This window comes from Opisthorchis viverrini (assembly GCF_000715545.1).
Source record: "Opisthorchis viverrini unplaced genomic scaffold opera_v5_17, whole genome shotgun sequence".
In the NCBI taxonomy this organism is placed as follows: domain Eukaryota; kingdom Metazoa; phylum Platyhelminthes; class Trematoda; order Opisthorchiida; family Opisthorchiidae; genus Opisthorchis; species Opisthorchis viverrini.
Window position 1 is genome coordinate 785,173 of NW_008751673.1, and position 20,913 is coordinate 806,085.

The window sequence follows — 20,913 nt, forward strand, 5'->3', positions numbered from 1 at the left end:
ATCTGTTCAGTGATGAAGCAACGGCCCAGTATCTGCTCGATGCGGCCGAGTGTCTTATTTCCGAGACTGGGTTAACACGGAACGGTTTGGAACATTTGATCGCTGAGGACTCTGTGGAAAGAAAAGTCACTAATAAGGGTCTTGTCGAAGACCCAGTACCTGGACCTTCTATCAGTGGATTGGTGCGTGAAGTGAAAGAAATCCTGCCCCATATGGATGTTGATCTTATTCAGGTGAGCTCAGGTCAATGTTTACTGGATAGAACGGTACTACTTCCTCTCTGTCACGCAGCTTTCTCTGTGACAGATTTCCAAACTACAGCTCACTAGGTTGTTTCACCTGGCCTGCTGCTACTTGGTATGGGAGATTAAGCCATTCCCCTCCATAGTCATAGGGATCATTGAATTAAACATTCAATTTATAAATGTTGAGCGGTTTATAGAGAGAAAAAAGATCAGTGATCAGTTTTTGTCTACATTCGTTTAGACAGTTCTTTGACAAAGTTGCCCTGGTTAGTCCATACAACAGTGGGAATTAGTCGACTGTAGTCCGAACAGCCAGTTTAGACGGTAGGTGTAGTTGTGACGGCCGACACTCTGTGTCGATTGCGAGTAGGTGACTTGCGTCAGAGAATGAATCGAAGTTGGGCCTTTCTGCATCGTCACTGACACGCATTGAAGCGATCACTCTATGCCGCTTATTTCCTAGGCTGTAACAACCGTTTCTATATGCACAAAAGGCAATAACTGAAGATATCTGTTTACCTTGACGCTAATCTCTAAATCATTCAGCTATAACACTCCTTCAGTGTCTAGCTCCATGCCAGCCGAAGGAAGTACGAGGTTTGGGATACTACCAGGTTGCTCAAGCCTAGAAAGGAGCAGGTGAGATGCTGAGGTTGGGTTCGAACCACAGACCTTGTGATCAGTTAGTTCGGGCCCCAACCACCGAGCCATCTCGAACTAATCTCTGGTCATTCCTCATTCAATCGGGATAGACATCGGTGAATAAAGAACTGGTTGTCTTCCTTGACTTGAAAGCTGCCTTTTACTCTGTGGACTCTCAGGCACTATGTTAGTGTCTGTGGACTAAAGGTGTCCCCCATAAATTCTTGACCCTCCTTAAGATGCTGTACGACAACTTGCGGACAAGTGAAGGTCTGCGGTAAGCGCTCACCTGAGTTCAATACGTCAAGTGGTGCCAGGCAAGGTTGTCCTTTTTCACCTCTCGTCTTCAGCGTCGTCAGCGAGAGGATCATCGAAGACTCACTACTAGCTTCAAATGCCTTTCGGGTCGAAATGCTCTTGAGGCATTGGCCAACAGATTTCGAGTCTGTAGACGATGTAGCTCTTCGTTGATCTGACGCTGTCGTAATGCAAACAGTATCAAATAATATAAATAATTTTGCCTCTTGGTTTGGCATGTGCTTCACACCTGCAAGTTGTAAAGTGCTACTGCAAAACTGGGTGGACCCGAACCCTAACCTCGCTTACGGATGAACCGATTGAGGTAGCAGACAAATTTGTCCACCTGGGAAGCTGTATCTCTCCAAATATGATATTTCCTTCCGGATCGAGAAGGCCATAGCAGCTTTCATGAACCTGTATCATCTGTGGTGTAGGCGTGACATCGGCGTATTCTTCAAGGATCGGGTTTACAATGCTGCGCTCCATATTTTTATACTGGTCAGAGATCTGACTGATGCGCACTGAGGTTTGACCATCGATGTCTTACAAGCACATCCCGAGTCTAGTGGAGACACCGGATCTGTAATGCTGAAGCACGTCGAATGGTTTTCGGGAGAAACAACTCGCCCACCACAAATGTACTTACCACACTATAGGTTTCGGTGGCCTGGTCACGTGCTCCGTATGCCACCTGACCGAATTACTCAAAGAGCCAACTACGCGAAGAATGAATACGAACCAGGGGTGGTCAAACAGTAACTTGGCAGAGGAGTATGAAGGTAGTACCAGCAAACTCAGCTGCGCTGGTCATCACCGTCTCTCTAAATGGGGACACCGAGACCAGACACATCAATTGTTTGGGACATTGTCAGAAATGGGCCGGTCGCGCCCTCAGTGTTGCTTTTGCATCCAAACTGTTGCCTTCAGTGTATGACCCCCCTCCCAAACTTTCCAATGAAAAGTCCACAGATAACCCTGTATCAGCTACCGCCTCCAAAGTGCAGCTATCTACCTCTGCAAATCGTGGGTGAATGAAAATTTAGCAGCCAAGAACAATGTACGTTAAGTGTGCGATTTTCACAACTGCTGCTGCCGTTGCTGGTGCATTCTTCATTCCCTGTTCATATATGTTTTTTCGCTACTCTTAACTTGCGCTGAATCCACAAAATGTGTGCAGGCGACTCAGAAAGTAAAAATGTGAACAACTCGTCAGCTTAGTCTACTTTGCATTCCCGTGGAGTGGATTAAGTGAACTTCGATGTTTCACATGGAAAAAACCAGTTGTCTGATGAAAGGGGAACGTTGTCGAAAAGATGAGTTTGTAAGTAGCTGGCATAACCACAACAATCCAGCGCTAATTCGCGACTCTTGAGTAACCCACGATGAATGTCGGCTTCCAATCTTGGTCTCTGAGATCTTCAAACACTGCAAGGCGGAAAGCCCTAATCCTTTGTTATCATGCACAAAACGGCAACCAGCGGACAGACCACGCAATTTGTTAGAACAAACAGGTGTGCAGCGGCTGATAGATGAGGAGCCATGCCTGGAGTAAGAGAAGGCTTGATGGGATAGACTATACGTTATGGAGTTACTGAGTTCCGGGTTTTCGCCTTAAATCCTGCATCCATGATGGACATTTATACTTCCATTTGGTTGTGAAACTAGACGTTTCTATAAGACATCCGTATACACCACCATTGGACACCTAGCCTATCATGGAGAGAGTGATTTTTGTTTCTCCGTGTTGCCTTCTTTATCTTGAGCTTGATGGCTGAGATCGGGTTAAGTTCCGCTGATTAGGACACTGACTTCGTAGGTCACTGGACCGAATGCCTTAGTGCTCTTTTCGCCTAGTCCTGTGCTGAGCGAAAGCGATCGACAGGTGGATAGTCTGTGACCTGGTAACGAAATATGAAAGTAAACTCAGTCGGGCTGATGACTCGTGGGATGCAACTCACCAACGGTTAATGATACTGGCAGACACGTCTCAATCATGCAGTCAGTGGTGCCTATGCATCAAAGCTATCGCCTTCAGTGTGCTACTGCCCGGTTTCTCGTCCCCTCAGACCGAACCGACTGATTATAACATCGCCCCGATGCTCGGCTATATCTTCCACACTCATCGATTTTCTTTCCACCTAAACTGTAGCAGTTGCTACCAATTTACTCTGGGTACTTGGCTCTCAGTCAAACTGAACTGAGCTGAACTGGAAGCCCCGTCTCCATTCTACAAACTCTGGATGGAAACTAATATTTTCCCACAGTAGGACTACATAATCACTTTCGTTTAGTTCCACATTACCTGTTGATCATTCTACTAGTTGCTGGGATTAGCTCGAATTTTGCTAGTAGACGTATTGGTCTCGATGTCGAGGGAACTGTTCCATAAAGATCAACTGCGTATTGTTGATAGGTTAGAAGTTCCGAGAAGATATCCTCGGGTACTAGAATGTATTTTTCCCATATGGATAATGTATACAGTGGCTTTTCACGCCCGTTTAACTAAAGACAGATAGTTGGTCACTTCACACTCCTTTCGGATAAAGTGTTAAAAACAGTGAATAGCATTACTGTTAGAATTTCCTGATTTGCACGCACAGAGGAGCACCGACATGGGAATGTCGGTTAATTTTACGAATGTTGTTTCAACAAGGGGTTTGTGCAGATGGCTAGGTTTGCCGGCGTTATGCCTGAGACGTCCCCGTATAGTGCGCTAGGGATTTCCGAACAATGAGAAGGTTTAACAAATGCAAACAGGACTTCTATTCAGCATCCATTCCACTACCGAGAATGCGGTAAAAACGCATCGGGAACTTTATCTATAAAATGAAAACTTTAACATTATTAGTCTTATTACAAAGAACGAAATACCATAGACAGCTACAGCGCACGGTAATAAGCTCGGGCCGAAGCAGTGAATCGAAAAAATGCTACTTTTGCAGACCCTATTTCCATAGTAGTCTTACTCTGCGATTCCAACACGCACGGTAATAAGTTCGGGCCAAAGCAGTGAATCGAAAAAATGATACTTTTGGAGATCTTATTTCCATAGTAGTCTTACTCTGCGATTCAGCGGACTACTGTTGAAAGGAAGGAGGCCTTCGCTGCGGAGTTATTTATTGGAAAACACCAACTCAACAGTTACAGACTATTGGACAGGGAAGCAAAACTCTCATATGCATCTTGTTCATAAAAACTGAGTATCCGCCTTCTTCTCGCCCGCGTCTTTCCTGGATACTCATTGACTATCACTCAAATGTAAACGAATGCTACAAAGCAATTTCACAAATTCCGTAGTAAATCTCACTTTTCAATAGACGTGAAGCGGATTTACGAAAAACAACATACCACTTGCACGCATCCTCAGTGGTATCCACCATTACACTGATACTTTTCCCGGGTAGGTACATTTCAGGGTGAAATTCCCATGGGGAACTATCTAATATTCGGGTTTTGATGGGCAGTATTATGCTGGGCAACATGAGGGACCATCAGACAGATGGGAACTTATTCTATGAGGGTCGTAACGGTGATTTTGACTAAACAAAGGCAGTCAGTGCAAAGGGATGTTTGCTATGGCTTTGATATAGAGTTTATCCACACTTCCATGCTGGCTTCGCAGGAATAGGTGTATACAACGCACATGGTTTATTTCATAGTTTTTGACTTTACACAATGCTCAGTCAGCGAATTCACTTTTTCACGGAAAGTTATCGCATTCATAACTGTTAACAGCGTAGCATCATTTCCCAGGCGTTCTGTCCAGTTTGGACGTTGTTGCCTCACGGACACCTTCACATTCATTGTTTTTCTCCCTTAAGCTGTGTGAACTGGAGGGATTTTATCCTAACTAACTTGTCACCCTTCCACATCTACGTCCATTTAAACGGACATCCGTTTTCCGGCATTAAATTATCATAGTGAGCTGAGGGAAATCCCTGCAGTTAGATTTTGGAGCTAAGGTACAACCGTCAATTTGTCGAACTATAGGTATCTCGCGTGTGTTTACTGGTGGTTGATCAAATGGCAGTTGATCTGCTCGCCGAGCTTAGCAATTGGCTTGCAAACGCCGACAAGACATCGTCAGTGCGCAGTTGAGTGGGTTCTTTCTCAGCGCCTAGCTGCGTTTATCTAGTTTTTGAAGAGTATCTAATGTCGCGTGATGTGATTGGCTACTTGGGATATACCAACCGTTGGTACAACTACATGATTCATCGGTAAGCGTTTGGTTTGAAGGTTAGCAGTCTGGATCGCTTGCGCACTTTGTTCCATGACTGACTCCTGCGATAGGTTGATTTAGCCGTTGCGATAAGGTGTGCTGAAGCTGATGGATCGTTTGGTGAAGCAAATCAGATTTTGCTCTTGATGGATGAATTTAAGGAAGTGGCAGTGTAACCGGAGTACCCATGGTCAAAGACTTGCGGGACCCGTGAGGCAATGAAAAATGGCGATGATGTGACGACGGTATACCTCTTTTGCCAACTGTCTTGCTCTGTTGTTGCTTTGTTTGAATAATGGTTTTTCCTACCAATGATAACACAATACAACAAGTTTCAATTACATTTATTTAGCGTTGTTTGGTCGAGTTCAACGATGATACTGCTCGGGTAATCAACGCAGCCCTTGAAGGATCCATACCTGAGCATGTACTTTCCCAAAAACCGACGACTCCCAAGTAAGCTACTTATTGGTTAGATCGAATTTAACCAGAATAGAACGTTCAATATTCTGAGTGCATTTTGACTTTCCCGCTTGATCCACCTCAGTTTGCATTCGTTCATGGCTGCTACGCTGCCGCTCAGTAGATTCGGACGATTTTGGCGATTTGTCAGTTCCTGGTCTGATAGACTGAATCAGTCATTTACAAATTGAATTTATTAGTTCAAAAGAGTTTTTAATGATCTTGTGAGTAGTGTACTGTCATAACAAAATGCCTTTCACATTCAGACAATACTGACAAGATGTATCAGTTTGTTTCGTGTTTGCTCCGACTTTCGGGGCGAGATGCCCCGAAGTTGTTAGACCGCGGATTTATTGACCGGAAGGTCCGTGGTTTGGAACCCGACTTCTGCCTCTCGACTTCCCCTGTCTAGGCTTGGGCAATATGGGAGTATCCCAGCCCTCGTGCAAACTTCGGGTGTCATGGAAGTTGGGCTCCGAAGAGGTGCTACAGCTGAACGCTCTGACCTTCCGACTGGTACCTAGTGACAGCAGCGTCCGTAATGAATTCGGAGGAACTATTTTTATTTCATCTAAACCTGTTTGGATTCTTGGTACATAGTGACAGCAGCGTCCGTAACGAATTCGGAGGAGCTATTTTTATTTCATCTAAACCTGTTTGGATATATTTTGCTGTGTGTCTAATGTAGCCCTACTTTTTGGTAACGACTCAGTCGGAGTTCGCTTGCCGAAATGAAGGGATGCTTTTTAGGGTTTCATCAACCGATTGCTGCGGAAAAAAGGTTAGTGATCCATTGATGTTTTGTTGTTTGTGTGCCTGGGCTATTCGAAGGCCGTCCTCAACAAATACTGCCACAGTTTTGTTCTAGCTAACTTTCTTATTGTATTCCACGGTTGTTTTATGTAACAGGAAAACACCCGTCATTAAGGACTAAAGTAAGGGTGCTTTTTAATAGTATTTCGTCCGTTTTTATGTATTTTAAGCAACAGATTGATGCGCACATCAACGTACTTTGCTGTGATAATTGGTGGTGTGAAAGGACTTTTAGAATTTCTGATAAAGATTTCGTCATGTTGGTGAAACTTGTCTCTGTTGAGAAGCGCTGTACAGCTTTTTCATGCTTATTAGGAAGCATAAGCAGTGCGCATCTCATGGGTCAGTGGTTAGAGCGCGAGTTTACTTACTGGAAGGCTCGTGGTTCTAATGTTACCTCTACCTCTCGACTTCCCCTGTCTAGGCTTGGGTGACCTTGCAGTGTCCCAGCTCTCGTGCTTCCTTCGGATGGCATGGCCCCTAGGCAATGGAAGGATGTTGCAGTTGAACGACTTTCTTAAATTTCATGAAACCCCAATAGGGAGTTTCAGACATGCGACCTCCAGGCCACACAAGTTTGTTCGACGACGAGCTGCTAATCAACAGCGTGATTGACTCGCACGTACTATAGCAATCAGAGGTTTGCTTCACAAGATTGCACCATTCATTTATCATCGAACGTGTACCTCAAGTGAAACTTTTAGAGACTGAATTTGGCTTGGCTTAGTTTTTGACTGAAAGAGACCTCTGGAGAGGTTTATACTTACAGGTGCGTTGCAAAAGCTGGGCATTGTGTTTAGGTCCATACTGTTGCGACGTGTATCCTACATGCGCATTCTTCAGACTTATATCTTCAATCCACAATGGCAGGTGTGATTGGACTTATACATCATAAGGTTTTATACTGACATCCAAACTCAATTTATCAGTCTCTCTACCTGATAGGAAAACTAAAACTGTGCGGCCCTCTGGCTCGAACCAACTGGATTTGGACTTGGCAACCGCTGCTGCCTGTGGAGCTGTCGAGCTCAGAGCAAACCAGTTGTGGCAAGGGAAGCGCGAACTAGACGGTGCTGGAACTGGTTTGACCAAACGCGAGAAGAAATTCACGATACGGGCCGCTGTATCTGTTTGGGATGATGATGACGATGATGAGGGACAAACGCAGGATATTGGGGCTGATGGGGAAACTGTTCGTGAGCTGACACAGGAAGTGAACAAGCTATTTGTCGATGAATACGAAGGTATTGTCAGTCTATGTCGTAGCAGTTTACTTACAGTTCACTGGCAGCAGTCGTCCCAGTAGCATCTGGAGCAGGTGGTTTCGCCGTGACCGTTGATCTTACATTTCCGTTAAAAGCTTTTGCAAACGACATATATGAGTCATGTATTACGGTTACTACTTCCAATAATAACCAAGACTTCAAGGACTCATGTCGGACAGTTTCCATCGCATTCTCATGTGGACGTTTGCTTGTCTTGTGGACAGCTTTAATTGGACCCTCGGCTACAAGCTGCCATCTCGCTAACCACTCTCTTGGAGACGTTATGCTTTTTTCCTTTGTTGTGAAACTCTTCATCGTTTTGTCGCCCACTTATTTTACAAAATTACTGGTTCCATTCGAGGTCTTGTAATTAAGCGACTTTTTTCCCGGATAACATTAAAAAAGACAGCTAAGGTCAACTTTTGTGGAACAGCTGTTTATCTATAGCTGTGTATACTCCATAAGGTGGATGCCCCGCTTCCCGTTTCCTTCGGAAGCCTTTCTTCTGACAGCTGGAACCCATAGTTATCGCACTTGGTTCTCCAAAGCACATTTAGACATATTCGTCACATGTGATGGTGAGGATCTAAATGATGGCCGGCTGTGACACATTCATTTGCCTACACAACATTTCCTTCAACTGCAACTTTTTGTCTTCATTTTCTCATATGGTCGTTCCCGCAATACTGTGCCTCATACTGTGCATCTATTCATTACGTTTTCGCACAGTATGATTTGTGTATCTGAATTATCATGATCATAGCTTCGCCAGCGGTTTTCATGGAATTGTCTTAGTGAGAATCAGGTCAAGTTGCTTTGTTGTACTATCTTTCCGGTGCATAGTTGTCATGCGAAGTGAAGGAAGTAGAGGAGCTTAGGTGATACAGATGGCCAAAATCACCGATTTGTTTCGCTGCTCGTACCTCAGCCTGCTAGCCACTCCAAGGTCATAGGGCCGCGAGAGGCTTTGTTGTATTATTTTGATCTACTTGCTTCAAAAAGACAAATTCTCGTTCGCTCTTGTGCTACTGTTTCAGATGAATATGATGATACATATGATGTTCACGAGGGGGCGATTGATGACGTGGAATCTGAGGCAGAGTCCACCCGCGATCAACGTACAGAAGATGGTGTACACGCTAGCAAGCATTCAGATGGTGTGAGTGCAAAGTTTATCAATTCGTATTACTCCCACTCTCATTAGGAATTCATCTGAAAACAACACGATTCCCACGAATTTCATCATCATCCAGCTGTTTTTCAAAATCACTGAGTACCAATCATAGCATAGAGCAGTACAAAAGTATCCAGTTTGGCCCAATCACATTAGCTGGGGCGAGATGGCGAAATTACTGACCGGAAGGTCCGTCGTTCGAACCCGACCTTTGCCTCTCGACTTCCCCTGTTTAGGCTTGGGCAACCTGACAGTATCCCAGCCCTCGTGCTCCCTTTGGGTAGCATGGCAGCTAAGCACCGGAATGGGGTTACAGCTGAACGAATCACGTTAGATAGCCTGAAAAAATACTTGCCGTGGGTTCATTTCTCCTGGCTGTCGCATGCAATTTCTGCCTCTAATTCTTTCATATTTATTAAATTTCGCGCAGTTCAAATCAAGAGGTGTGTAGCTTAAATTGGCAGACGGAGACGAGCTGAAGGGAGTCTGTGGCCGCTCCTCTTCCCAGGACACAGTCGACTAGACTCTTATTATACTTGACTGGAGCAGCATTCGAACTGTTGTTAATGGTATTTTTGCTACCAATTACTCCGCCGACTGACTCAGTCATTAGTTCTCCCCAACAAGGACAAACCTTGGAACTTGCTGATATAGATCCTTTCTAAGGAGAACTCCTTCTTCCCAGTGGCATAAGACAACCGAATTACAGTTGAGTTAGTTATTTGCTTCCACGCGAAGGCCGTCGTCCGTTGTTTTACTTGATATGATTATCTTTTCAGAAAACCTCATCTGGAGTATGATTCTCGCACGGTAGACAGTACGTGTGAATGGTACTAGGGGCCTAAATACCGGTTTATTTGGTGAACGGATACTGTGAACCCTTTCCGGGTTCTCATAATCAGTCTGCTGTTATTTGTCACTTACTGCTTCATCTTCCCTTTGTTGATTGATGTCACGGAAGGACGCTATCTAAGGCAAAGTCAAATACAAGGACCCTGATAAGCCAATTTTATTGTGGTGATCACTTTCAATCAATTACAATCAGACAGTGGGGCGGTTAAAATTCACCCCAAGCGTCACATGTCTGTTAGAATGTACGACCGTTGTTCCGAGCTGAGTGAGATTTGCCAAAATTGCCGCAACTTTACACGTGTGGATGAAATCGAAATGCCTACTTGTTAATCGGCCTGAAAGTGAAATTATTAGTAGGGAAACTTCAACTGTCATGTCGGCCAACAAAATGTTTTGCTGATGAGCTCCAATAAAAGCGGAACTTGAGTCCAATCTTCCCCCTTTTGTGTGGACTCACCGGAATAAGTACACCTGTACAAGAGGTGGACTGTTCAAGCAAAAGTGATGGGAACTCGAGTTGTACAATCCCACAAGCACCAACAACTGGAGAGTCTTCCGAAAGACAACTTTCTCAATAAAAGTTGTTAAAAGATGAATGCATATCATCCCAGTCATAGGAGTTTACATCGAGAGCGGAAGGGGTCCTTGATGGAGAAATCGAGTGGGGAAAATGTGAAAAGCTCAGTGAAAGTTGATAGAAGAGGTCACAGCGTATTTTGATGGATGATCGGAGGTCAAAGGAGACCAGGGGTTTGTGCAGTATCGCCGTTGCAGTCAGGAGCTCGGACTGGAAGGGAGGCAGGCTAGGGAACGGGGCTGGCGGTCCACAGAATCTGTGCGAGAAGGAAACTGGAACCGTTCGTTATCGCAGATCTTGGATGAAAACTTCCAAATTGACTTTGGAGTTACCTACGTATTCCTAATTAGCGTTCAACAAAGAAAAAAGAGAATGTTTTATCACCATTCGGAGATAGATAAACGCAAGAATATTTGTCACGTCGGGGGAGGTTACATTTAAGCATCATCATCATCATCATCATTGTCAGCTGTAAGAACCGCGTACTCGTCGTACAGTGGTTGTAGCTGCCGCAGTTTTGTTCACCGATGATTTGTGGGGGGGGGGTGGTAGGTAGCTGCGCATTGCACGCGCGAGCTGGTAAGCGGAAATAGTTGGACGTCCAGGGTAGGATGCACGCGCGGCTGGTAAGCGGAAATAGTTGGACGTCCAGGGTAGGAAGTTGAGAAACGGATACGGCAGGGTGTGTAGGTGCAGACTCCACCTTTACAACGGAAGCAATAGAAAGGCTGGGTGAGTAAGGTTACCAGATCCGAATGTCTTGGTCTCAGGGAGGGTGAGGTCACGGATTTGAGCTGGTGGATCGAGTTTAGTTCAATCCGAAGATGTTCTACAGTGACTCATTGAAATCGTGTGAAGACAGAGCGAGATATCCTTATGGTTTGTAGTTTTACGTCTGTTTGGTTATTGAAATCCGTACAAAGTCAGTTCATCTCAGGTTTTAGGAATAACCCTTCCTACTCACGATGGGTGAGGTGTGTTCCCTCGAATTTGTCGTTACATCCAAATATTCCACACCTATAGTTGTACACAGCATTTCCCTTGTGGAAAGGACACAACGGGCTAAAGGTAGTGGTGGCCTTTGGTCGTTGGCTTGTTCGCTGAGCTGGGCAATTTGGTTGCAAACGTTTCATCACCAATCGAGGTGACATCATCAGTGCGTAGTTGTGCGTAGCGGTGGGTTAGTGATTGTGTGTGGCAGCTCAGCGAACAAGCCAACGCTGTACACAGCGTTCCCCTCGGAGAAAGGACACCACGGGCAAAAGGTGGCCTTTCATTGAAGATTTCACAAGAAATTTTTCGAACCCTTAATGGCTTCTGTGAGAAACTGGTCTCACGTACTATTACTCTCCATATATCCGAGTAGCCCTGGGAACCCTCCTGGACTTGTGGCACATAAAGTTAGTGTCAGAATTGAAAAGCTGAACTAAACCGAGTCTTGAAGCACTCACACAAGCAAATTACATTGGTGTTAACGGGAGAGACTCCCAGCTAAGTCTCTCGTTCACGGTCTCATGAGTTGTTTCCCGTCAAGAAAATATACTGCCATGTGTTGAATATCGTACCAACTGAAACACGAGGCGTCCTCCTTGCAGCAGATTCGGTTAAAGGTCGTGCCCAGATAGTGGGTCCGAAAAAAAAGCGAAGTCGGTCGTGAGCTCAGATAACAGTTCTGAATCCCTTTTAGGTTCTGTGAGATGACCACTATTCGTGATTTTCAGTAGAAACCAACTCTTTCTACAGTCTTTTTAGAGGTAAATGTTTTGTATTGAGGATGCATAACTGATCTGTTTAACGGCACTTGTGGCGAATTTACTGACCGGAAGGTCCGTGGTTCGAACCCTACCTTTACCTCTCAACCTTCCCCTGTTTAGGCTTGGGCAACTTGGCAGTATCCCAGCCCTCGTGCAACCTTCGGGTGGGATAGCAGTTAGGCACCGAAAGGATGCTATAACTGAACGATTTTTAACGGTAGTTACTCTTCCACATGTCCTTTTGTTAGCCTCATTATCTCACACTGGTGCACCAGAGTTAGTGTGATTTATCGATTATTTCAATCCATTAAAGCGTGTTGAGAATGCGTCCCGGCAACCGGTGCTTCGAATTGAAAATCCCGAAGTGGTCCGAGAACGGCAGCAGCAATATCAGCAGTCGCGGCAGGTGAGTCATTTTCTAAGCATTTTTGAACTATTCTCATCCGAATTTCGGTAGTAGTTCTGTTCTGTTGTGTGTATGGACGGCTAAACGACTACCGAAGTAACATGATGTTCGTGTCTAGCATTACCGCCTCCTTGGTCAGATCTGAGTGACTAGTTTGTGGTTGGTGGCGGTATTTTGAGGTTTCAAACGGAAGTCTCATCGTAAGAAAGGGGGGGCATTAGGTGCACAACGCTCTTAGCTGCAACACCTTTACGTGTGGAGTAAAACTTTTTGCGCCAAAATGTTGCATTTTGTTGCGTATGTACTGAAACCAAAAAGCATCCTAATCTACTTTCATATTTTTGCAGCTCATAGAATTTCATCATCCACTGAAGCAATAATACCTCTGACGGAAATGTCTTGTGGAATAATTTTCCAGCATCGCCGAGACCCCTGGATGCCTAAATGGGGCTCAAAGTTTGGACTGGTACTCCGAACTCGATTGCCCGATTGCTTTGGTCTATCAGGGACACGTCATAGCTTTCGAAAATTTAATTCCATTGTGAGAATAGTGAGCTCCGGAAAGAGGTTGATCTATGTTAAAATCCGAGAATCACTGTACACTTGTTTACTCCTTGTTTGGGATCTCACGAAATTCCCGAGAAATTCAATCCCGCAACTTTCTCGTTAGGTGCTGAGTGCCAAACTACTGGACCGCCAGTGGCTAATCAGCATTTTGAATTGCACTGAATAGGTTATGACGGCACCATCCTCCGACCATACGGTTCTTATCACGTGAACTGATGTAGACTCGTTCCTACAGTGACAATTTCTGAGACGGGCAGATCAGCCGTAGTTTGTATTTAGTGGGAATTTTTCCAAGTTTGAAGCGCGATTCCGTCCGGTCAACATCGGATCACGTAACGTGAACTGTTTGTTGAACCTTGGCACTGTACGTATGTGCTCTGTCTAGGTTCAGCTTGATGGCAGTGCTGATTGGCCATCAATGGTCCAGCCATTAAACGGATTATGGTGGTTACATGTCTAGAGAGGAATTCGGGAAGTGTACCAACCGAGGAATGTCACTCGAGGAGCCAATAAGTACCAGGTCATGCGAGGTGAATTTTGTGATCCGATTATAGCGGAGCTGTATCTGATGTTGGTAGTGCTCTCAAGTCCACACTTGGAAAGTCATGGGTTCGAATCTTACTGAAAGTCAATTAGGTGCGCACTGCTGCTGATTCTCATCGAAGGGGAAGCATCTATACAGTGTTTCCGGCTTCTTAGAATAGGTGGACCTTGTACGCAGGATGAGCTCCCCGTTTTTCAGCAGTTTAGTTAGCTTTTGTCTTTCCGGTCAATCTGCAAACGGGGTGAGATTTTTACCACTACTTCTGCCCAGTATTATCGCGTCTGGATTAACAAACGCTTCCGTAATATGCGCGGCATGATTGACTTATCCGACTCCTCGAACGACGGCCTAGTACTTATCCCGCTTGTGTGGGTCGGTTGACCCACTCTGATGGCTTTTCAGTTAGCTAACGCCGTTGGTATAGCATGCCTTGCCTTGGTCCATGTGAGGACCAATCACGTTACTTGAGGCATTGTGTACGGCTGAAGATCGTAAACAAATGGCTTTCTCTCATTGGGGACCGATCGTCCTTTGATGTCAGGTGGAAAGAGATTTGACAGATATTTAGATCAGAAGTCCAACCGCCTAGTGCTATGCCCGCTATGCATGCTGGGCAGGTGCCACACCAACTGACGTACCGAGAATGGTTCTAAATGTCACTGTCTCAGCGTATATCTTTAGTACTCAGCAAACAAGCATGTGGGAGCTACGAAATTCATTCTTTGCTAAGAGCTGAGAGATACTGAGAGCCTTGTAAGCGGGTGCATTCCCTTAAGTTTCCTCATGTGTGAAGCGTCACTTAATGGTGAGCCTAATTGTATAAGAGTGTAGCCAGCCACGGTGAGGTTGCTCTTAGGACGTTTTGGAAATCCTGGAAACCTTAGCAGTATTTTCCATTCCTGTGCCCTCTTCTTGCTCGATGTTTCCGAGGAGCAGTACTACTGGACGTCTCATTCCCCACCAGTACAAATGGAGAGCTGTTCATGTACAAAGTGATCCCAACAAAAGGCTGAAAGTTTTAGTGATACGTACGCTACAAATTTGTAGGTCCATCGATTCGCTACCAATGTGTCACGCAGAACAATTGCCGGTCGGCGGATGGTGGACCTCTGAGGCAGCTGACCAGATGGCTCAGTGGCTAGAGCGGGAATTTACTGACCGGAAGGTCCGTGGTTCGAACCCGACCTCTGCCTCTCGACTCCCGATGTCTAGGCTTGGGCAACCTGGCAGTATCCCAGGCCTTGTGCTTCCTTCCGGTGGCATGGCAGCTAGGCACCGAAAGGATGCTACAGCTGAACGATTATTATTGAGAGATATTGTTAATTTACTTCTGAGTTCTCAAGATTTTGCAGCTTTTCATACTCGTTTTTTACCATTTCCCATAGATTTTTATCTTACCCCTATCCTCACATTCAAGTAAGAACACACCAGAGATCCGGGGGCATGGTCTGGTGACGAGGCTATACTATCGTTGGTGACGGGAAGAAACAAACCACCCGCTGACTGACGAGTGTAGCTCACACAGAATGAACCAGTTCCGATTACGGTTGCTCGTTAGGATGGACCGCACAAGCTGCCGTCTAAGACTTTGATCAGTACTTTTAAATATTCGAACGATTAATATGGCCACTGATTACCACGGGTCGATAGAATATGGGTATGGGTATGGCCAAACACTTCAACAAGACAACAAACGGTCACATTTTCCACCCCCTCAGTAGCTGGTTTCTGTTCTGTCATGCACTACCGGGCTGGGAGGCTTATATCTTTGATCTCAAATCAAGCAACAACACGTTGGACGTTACCAACGCAGGTGTTTTTGACTCCGAAACGCGGTCGCTCTCGAACGGTTATGTAGAAGGTACTCTATAGCGGTCCTATGATTTTTCCAGCAATCTATCTATTTTAATCTTTCTGGGTCAGTTCATTCAGGGTCTTATTATTTCCCCTCGGTCTGGTCCCTGACAGCACCTATCACTCGTCGCACCTCTAATTGTTTCGTTCAACGAATCTGGTGAAATAGTCGTTAAAAAATCGGTGGTCCTCTAAATTTGTCGTGCATATTTTAGCAGACACGAGCGTAATAACACTTGAGGTTAGAAGCATCGTCAGCTGATGCCTTGTGTCATTCATCTTCCAAGGTTTTTCTTGGTTTATAGGGTCACTCCCGTTCGATCATTCACTTTTTCGTTTGACCCCTTTTCACCCGACACTTCGAATAGAAGTTAGTCAGCAGCTGCTCCTTTCTATACTTCTTTCAGGCCTTTCGTCGTGGTCGTGTAAGACTATTCCAGCAGCCGTGCAGTGTCGCACCACAGCCAATGCCAGCTGAAGAACATTTTGCATTCGCACCTCCAAGAAGTGAAGTAAGCAATCGACAAGCGAAGGACCGTGGCGTCTCCGCGACCAAACACAGTGCTAAACATGGCTCTTCGGGCACAGCTCATAATGAAGAATCCGCGAATAGCAGCGCGATGGAACACACGAAACAGGAAGCCTCGAGCGATAGACATTTTCGGACTGCTCATAAGGCTCGTTTCGCCGCCCACAATAGGCGGAAGCTTGCGGATAGAAAGCGCCAACTATGAGCGATAGCTCAGCATACATCCTTACACACTCACCGGCTTGTCTTTCGGTTACTTCAAAATTCCATTTTGGAACGCTTTCCAAACTCATCTTTCTGATGCATTTGTACGGAACGCAAATCAAACCAACTATTTTGCTACTTAACACGAAACATCCGGTGTATATGGGTGGTGGGAATGCAGTTGGGCCATGAGGTTGGACTTGGAAGAGGTAGTATTCCGGCCAACCTGGTCTTCCATGTTAACTGCTTTTAGGGTTCTCAAGTAGACTGTTCTCGTACATTGTTTTTGCGTGTGTACCGTGGAGGTGATACGAGTCACATGGGGTCTGTTTGAGTTGGTTATTTACCGTTGTTTCCCCGATGCCCGGTTTCGCTTTCCACAGTCTCCGTTTAACGTGTGTGTCCGATCTTGGAGCAACTTCGCTTCACAAAGGCAGCTTGATATGCCCTGAGTCTTTAGGGGATCACTGGATACGTTATTTTGGTCAAATTTACGCCTGGGTTGAAGTGTGATGACAGTACTTGCAAATACCTTTTACGGCTCTGGTGGTTGACCAGTGGTCAACTTGCTATTTCAGAGGCGGGGAACGTTGACTCAGCTGACAGTGATGATTAGGTTTTTTTCGCCTCCAAGGCTTGGTTGTATGTTCCACTTTCCCGTTTTCCGGTGATCGAAACTGCAGCAGCTGGAACCAATGTGCCTATGGCACACGGTTTATAGCTGATAAATTGAATTGATTGATATGTTAGATAACGCGTTAGGAAGTGTTCTATGTACTTTTGCTGCGATATTATAAGGCCACCCAATTTCGCGACATCCATGTCCGATTGTGCAGAAAATGAGTAGTTTGAGCCCGGTTCGATTTCTTGAATACATGTCAATAAATGAGAACATAGATAAGAAAAATGGACGTGAGATAAGTGTGATGCCTCCGAAGTTTGGCTTTTTACCCCCTGCATCTCATGCGTTGTGGCGTTTGTTTCTGACGTTTTAGCATTCGAACGAAGTATAGTTTGGGGTTGTTGCTTAAATCAGCGTAGATTCGGCGTAAATGCAGTATTCAGAATACGGGTTACCCAAATGTGGCATGATGATACGTATGTTAGTAGGGGAAGGCACTTCAGTACGCCGATGACAAAGCGGTCGTTATGTTTTCCTAATCAGTTTTGGAGTCAAACCCAGGTCACTCGATCTGTCACGGATATTGTGCTGTAGGGAACGTGAATGCTCTTGGAAACGCCTTGGATGAGTAAGGACGACAACTACTTCGTGTTTAATAAGTAGTAAGTAAGCAGTACCCTCGATTGGGTACTACTGCAAGGTATCTCTGAGGCACGCCTTCGGTTCTATCGTTTTTAAAGTACCATGCGCTTCAATTCATGCAGCGTGTTAAAGGTGACTGTCCACATAAATCTGTATCGCAGATTTACCTCAGGCGTTCTCAGTTGCACTTAGAATCGTGTCACCCTCTGGTCTTGGTCTTCGCAATCTGGTGAGCTGCATTCTGTTGACATATATGGGTCTTGTTTCCTTCTGGAGGCCACCATGTGGCCAATACTGCAGACTCGACGCTTGAGCTCGTGTTCTTTTTGTGGGTTCGTTCAGTTCAACTTCAAATCTTCTCATCAGCTGTGATTGCACAGTCCTGTCCAAAGTTTCTTGAACCATTCCTTGTCCCATCTTTTTGTACTCCGAACGTGGGTCATGTTGTATTGCATTTATGGTATATGTGGGAAGTATATACAAGAACTCAACCAGAAGTAAAAATATATTGAAAAGTTAAAAACATGTGTTGTTGTGTTTGTTCTTTCACACTCGTATGATTCGACCCATCGAATACCTGCGTTCACTTCAACAGCTGACTGCTTATAGGAGATCAGTGCGCCGCATGACTAGCCTGGATGGAAAGGGACCTCCTCTAACACGTGGTCATGGAGGGAATTTACCAGCAAATGAGTGGTCCAATAAAATCTGATCCTTTCTGAAGAGCAACCTTGGTAGAGGCTTCTGTGCATGGATGGCTTTCCTTTGTCTCTGATTGCATTAAGGAACTGATGGGAGCTAGGAAGTTGCATGAATACAGAATGCCCTAGGGAAGAGAATGACAATAATCGGACCAGCAGCGGTCTGGGACGGCCGTTGGGAAATTCGCGCACTTACTTATGAGTAGGCAAAACTAAATGCGTTTTATGGTTTCCGTTCGCTGTCCCGGCACAGTCAGTCCTCTCTGTTAGGGCCTATGACTGGAACCAGACGAATATTATGGTTTGTGACTGCAACTGGATGGATACAACTGCTTTCTAGTGTTCACTCGTTACTAGTATAGGAGGCAAAGGCAATTAGGACACCACGTCTGTTTGATAGCGTGATGAGAGTGTAGCACAACCGTGCATAAACCCAGTGGTTCGAAACGTTGCAGGCTGGCCAGATGGCCAAAGGGTCTAGGCGTGCGGGGGCATGGCGATTGGTTGTATTAATGCAGAACGATTATTGTCTAGGTCTGCGAACAGCGCTGAGACAATAAGAAGGAACGATCAATATGCGTTCGCCTCAGTGGCGAGCAGTGTCATTGGCAGTTTCTACAGGAGTCCGTCAGCCATGCAGTCGTTGGTGCCTGGGTTTGAATCCAGGAAATATGAAATTTGAGGCCACTTGTTTATTATAGCTGGTGGTATAAGTGACTCTATGGTGCTCGTTATATGGACTGAGCTAAGCAGTGTCTAGCCACTTCGCGTTTGTGGATTACAGCTATACCATACTTTCGTGAGTCTTGCGAACGATTCTCATGAAAATGATACAGCAGTTGCATAAGGACCTTCGAAGAGAGTACGGTCAACAACTGGATAAAAGCCCAAGGTCTTATGCCAGAAGGAGATGACACAGAAACTAGTCCTAGGGAAGAGCCTGTAAGGTTTTGGCTCGTTAGATGGAAAGCCTACATTTAGCTGAATAGAGGCGAATTAAAGATCTCCACTGATTTTTATCCACTTTTTAAGAGTGGTTACACTACTTAAAGGGTTCCTGAAAACCTTTTGACGGCCCATCACCGGTTTCACTCTTCTCGGGGCTTATCAGTTAGGTGCCATCCCCGAGTTTCCGTCAACCTTATGTTCTAATTGAACTCAAATTGGACTGTTTTCGAGAAATACACTCATTTGCAAGTCAATTTGGTTGTCACGAGAGACTCAACTGAATCTCTCGTTTATGATGTCCTCCAACTGAATGTGCTGCACACAGGCCGCTTCAGGATTCAGTTGGCACGATATTCGGGATATCGCAGTATTTTTTCATAAAGGAAACCACTGAACCTGAACCATTCAGCTAACCGATACTTCGTTAGCTGGTTAACCCCTCTTGAACAAGCACATTACAAGCAGCTGGTAGGGAATGAATTTTCACCGGCCAAATCAGATCACGCATCCATCCGACCAGTGATTTGTTTGGATGCGCTCATTACGAAAGTCAGATGAGAGACCTACATCCCCCAACTCAAACGAAAGTCACGCGTGCCTTACGCACCTACCCGAGAAGTTTTTCCACCATTCAAGGCTTTACTCAAAGGTATACATTAAATGAGTCGGTCTGCACGGTCCTGAGTGAATGAGGAGTGTGGGACTAAACCTCCTTCTACCAAAAACTAAACAAGTTCCTCACTAATGTACTACCCATAAGGTTGCTGAAAATCCGTCGAGTAGTACATTACAAAGATATACATACATGTATATCTTTGTATCGCGAATATCGTAGCGACTGAAACATGAGGCGGCCTGGTGCAGCACATTCAGTTGCCTGCGAACGTCACAAACGAGATATTCAGCTGGGTTCCAGGTGAGTCTCTCGAAAAACCAAATTAATCTGCAAATGAGTGTATATTCGCTAAGTTTCTCACTATCTGATTTTCCTCGCCAAGCAGTTTTACTTACGCCTTATGGTTACGTGAGTGAGTTGTTTCAAAAGCACCGTTGCATGGTAGTCCAATCAATTCCGATCCCGAGGTCACTATAAGCGGATCCGAAAAGCAGCACATTTCACTCTCACTCTACTGAATTCCTGCAGTTTCGCTTAGATGCCTGTACGTGGTAAACTCCCAGCTGGTGGCAACAGAATGTTGTAGCCGGCTTGGTTCCCAAGCAAAAGGCATTTCAAGTCGAGAAACTTTTACTTGCTCTTACTTACTTACTCTAGGGTAATCACTCATTTGCAAACTAATCTGGTTTTTCGACAGACTCACCTGGAACTCAGCTGAATCTCTCGTTTGTGATGTTTCCAGTCCGGGAATTTTTAGTTACCTTATAAGTAGTGTGTTACAAATGGACTCTAGTTTATTATATAGTGAGATGTTAATTATTGAGGGAGACACTGCATTTCGTTGAAATCCTTCTGACAAATCACGAAAATTGCAATTTGGGGATATTTACCTCGGAGCAAACCAAAGCGCGTCTGTTTCATAATGCAGTCTATTATTTGGACACGTGGCTAAATGGTTTTGCATTCAACGAACCACG

The 20,913-nt window shown here is 45.2% G+C and overlaps 3 protein-coding genes across 3 annotated transcripts in view; 2 read left to right on the forward strand and 1 right to left on the reverse strand.

Annotated features, from left to right (window-relative positions):
• The window catches only part of T265_01558 (hypothetical protein), a gene marked incomplete at both ends in the record, with an annotated part of 40,830 nt that extends 24,063 nt beyond the window's left edge, over window positions 1-16,767 (forward strand). The window contains 6 exons of the mRNA XM_009165617.1: window positions 11-233; window positions 5,759-5,862; window positions 7,627-7,925; window positions 8,984-9,105; window positions 12,617-12,709; window positions 16,082-16,767. Of these exons, the coding sequence (XP_009163881.1) occupies window positions 11-233; window positions 5,759-5,862; window positions 7,627-7,925; window positions 8,984-9,105; window positions 12,617-12,709; window positions 16,082-16,408 (1,168 nt within the window). The remainder of the gene's footprint in view (window positions 1-10; window positions 234-5,758; window positions 5,863-7,626; window positions 7,926-8,983; window positions 9,106-12,616; window positions 12,710-16,081) is intronic.
• Window positions 16,768-17,246: 479 nt separating this feature from the next.
• T265_01560 (hypothetical protein) lies at window positions 17,247-19,601 on the forward strand (the record flags this gene model as incomplete). The annotated part of the gene is made up of 3 exons (XM_009165619.1): window positions 17,247-17,319; window positions 18,014-18,105; window positions 19,488-19,601. 3 exons carry the CDS (start codon window positions 17,247-17,249, stop codon window positions 19,599-19,601), a joined length of 279 nt encoding a protein of 92 aa, XP_009163883.1.
• The window catches only part of T265_01561 (hypothetical protein), a gene marked incomplete at both ends in the record, with an annotated part of 35,009 nt that continues 31,935 nt past the window's right edge, over window positions 17,840-20,913 (reverse strand). The window contains one exon of the mRNA XM_009165620.1: window positions 17,840-18,157. Within this exon, the coding sequence (XP_009163884.1) occupies window positions 17,840-18,157 (318 nt within the window). The remainder of the gene's footprint in view (window positions 18,158-20,913) is intronic.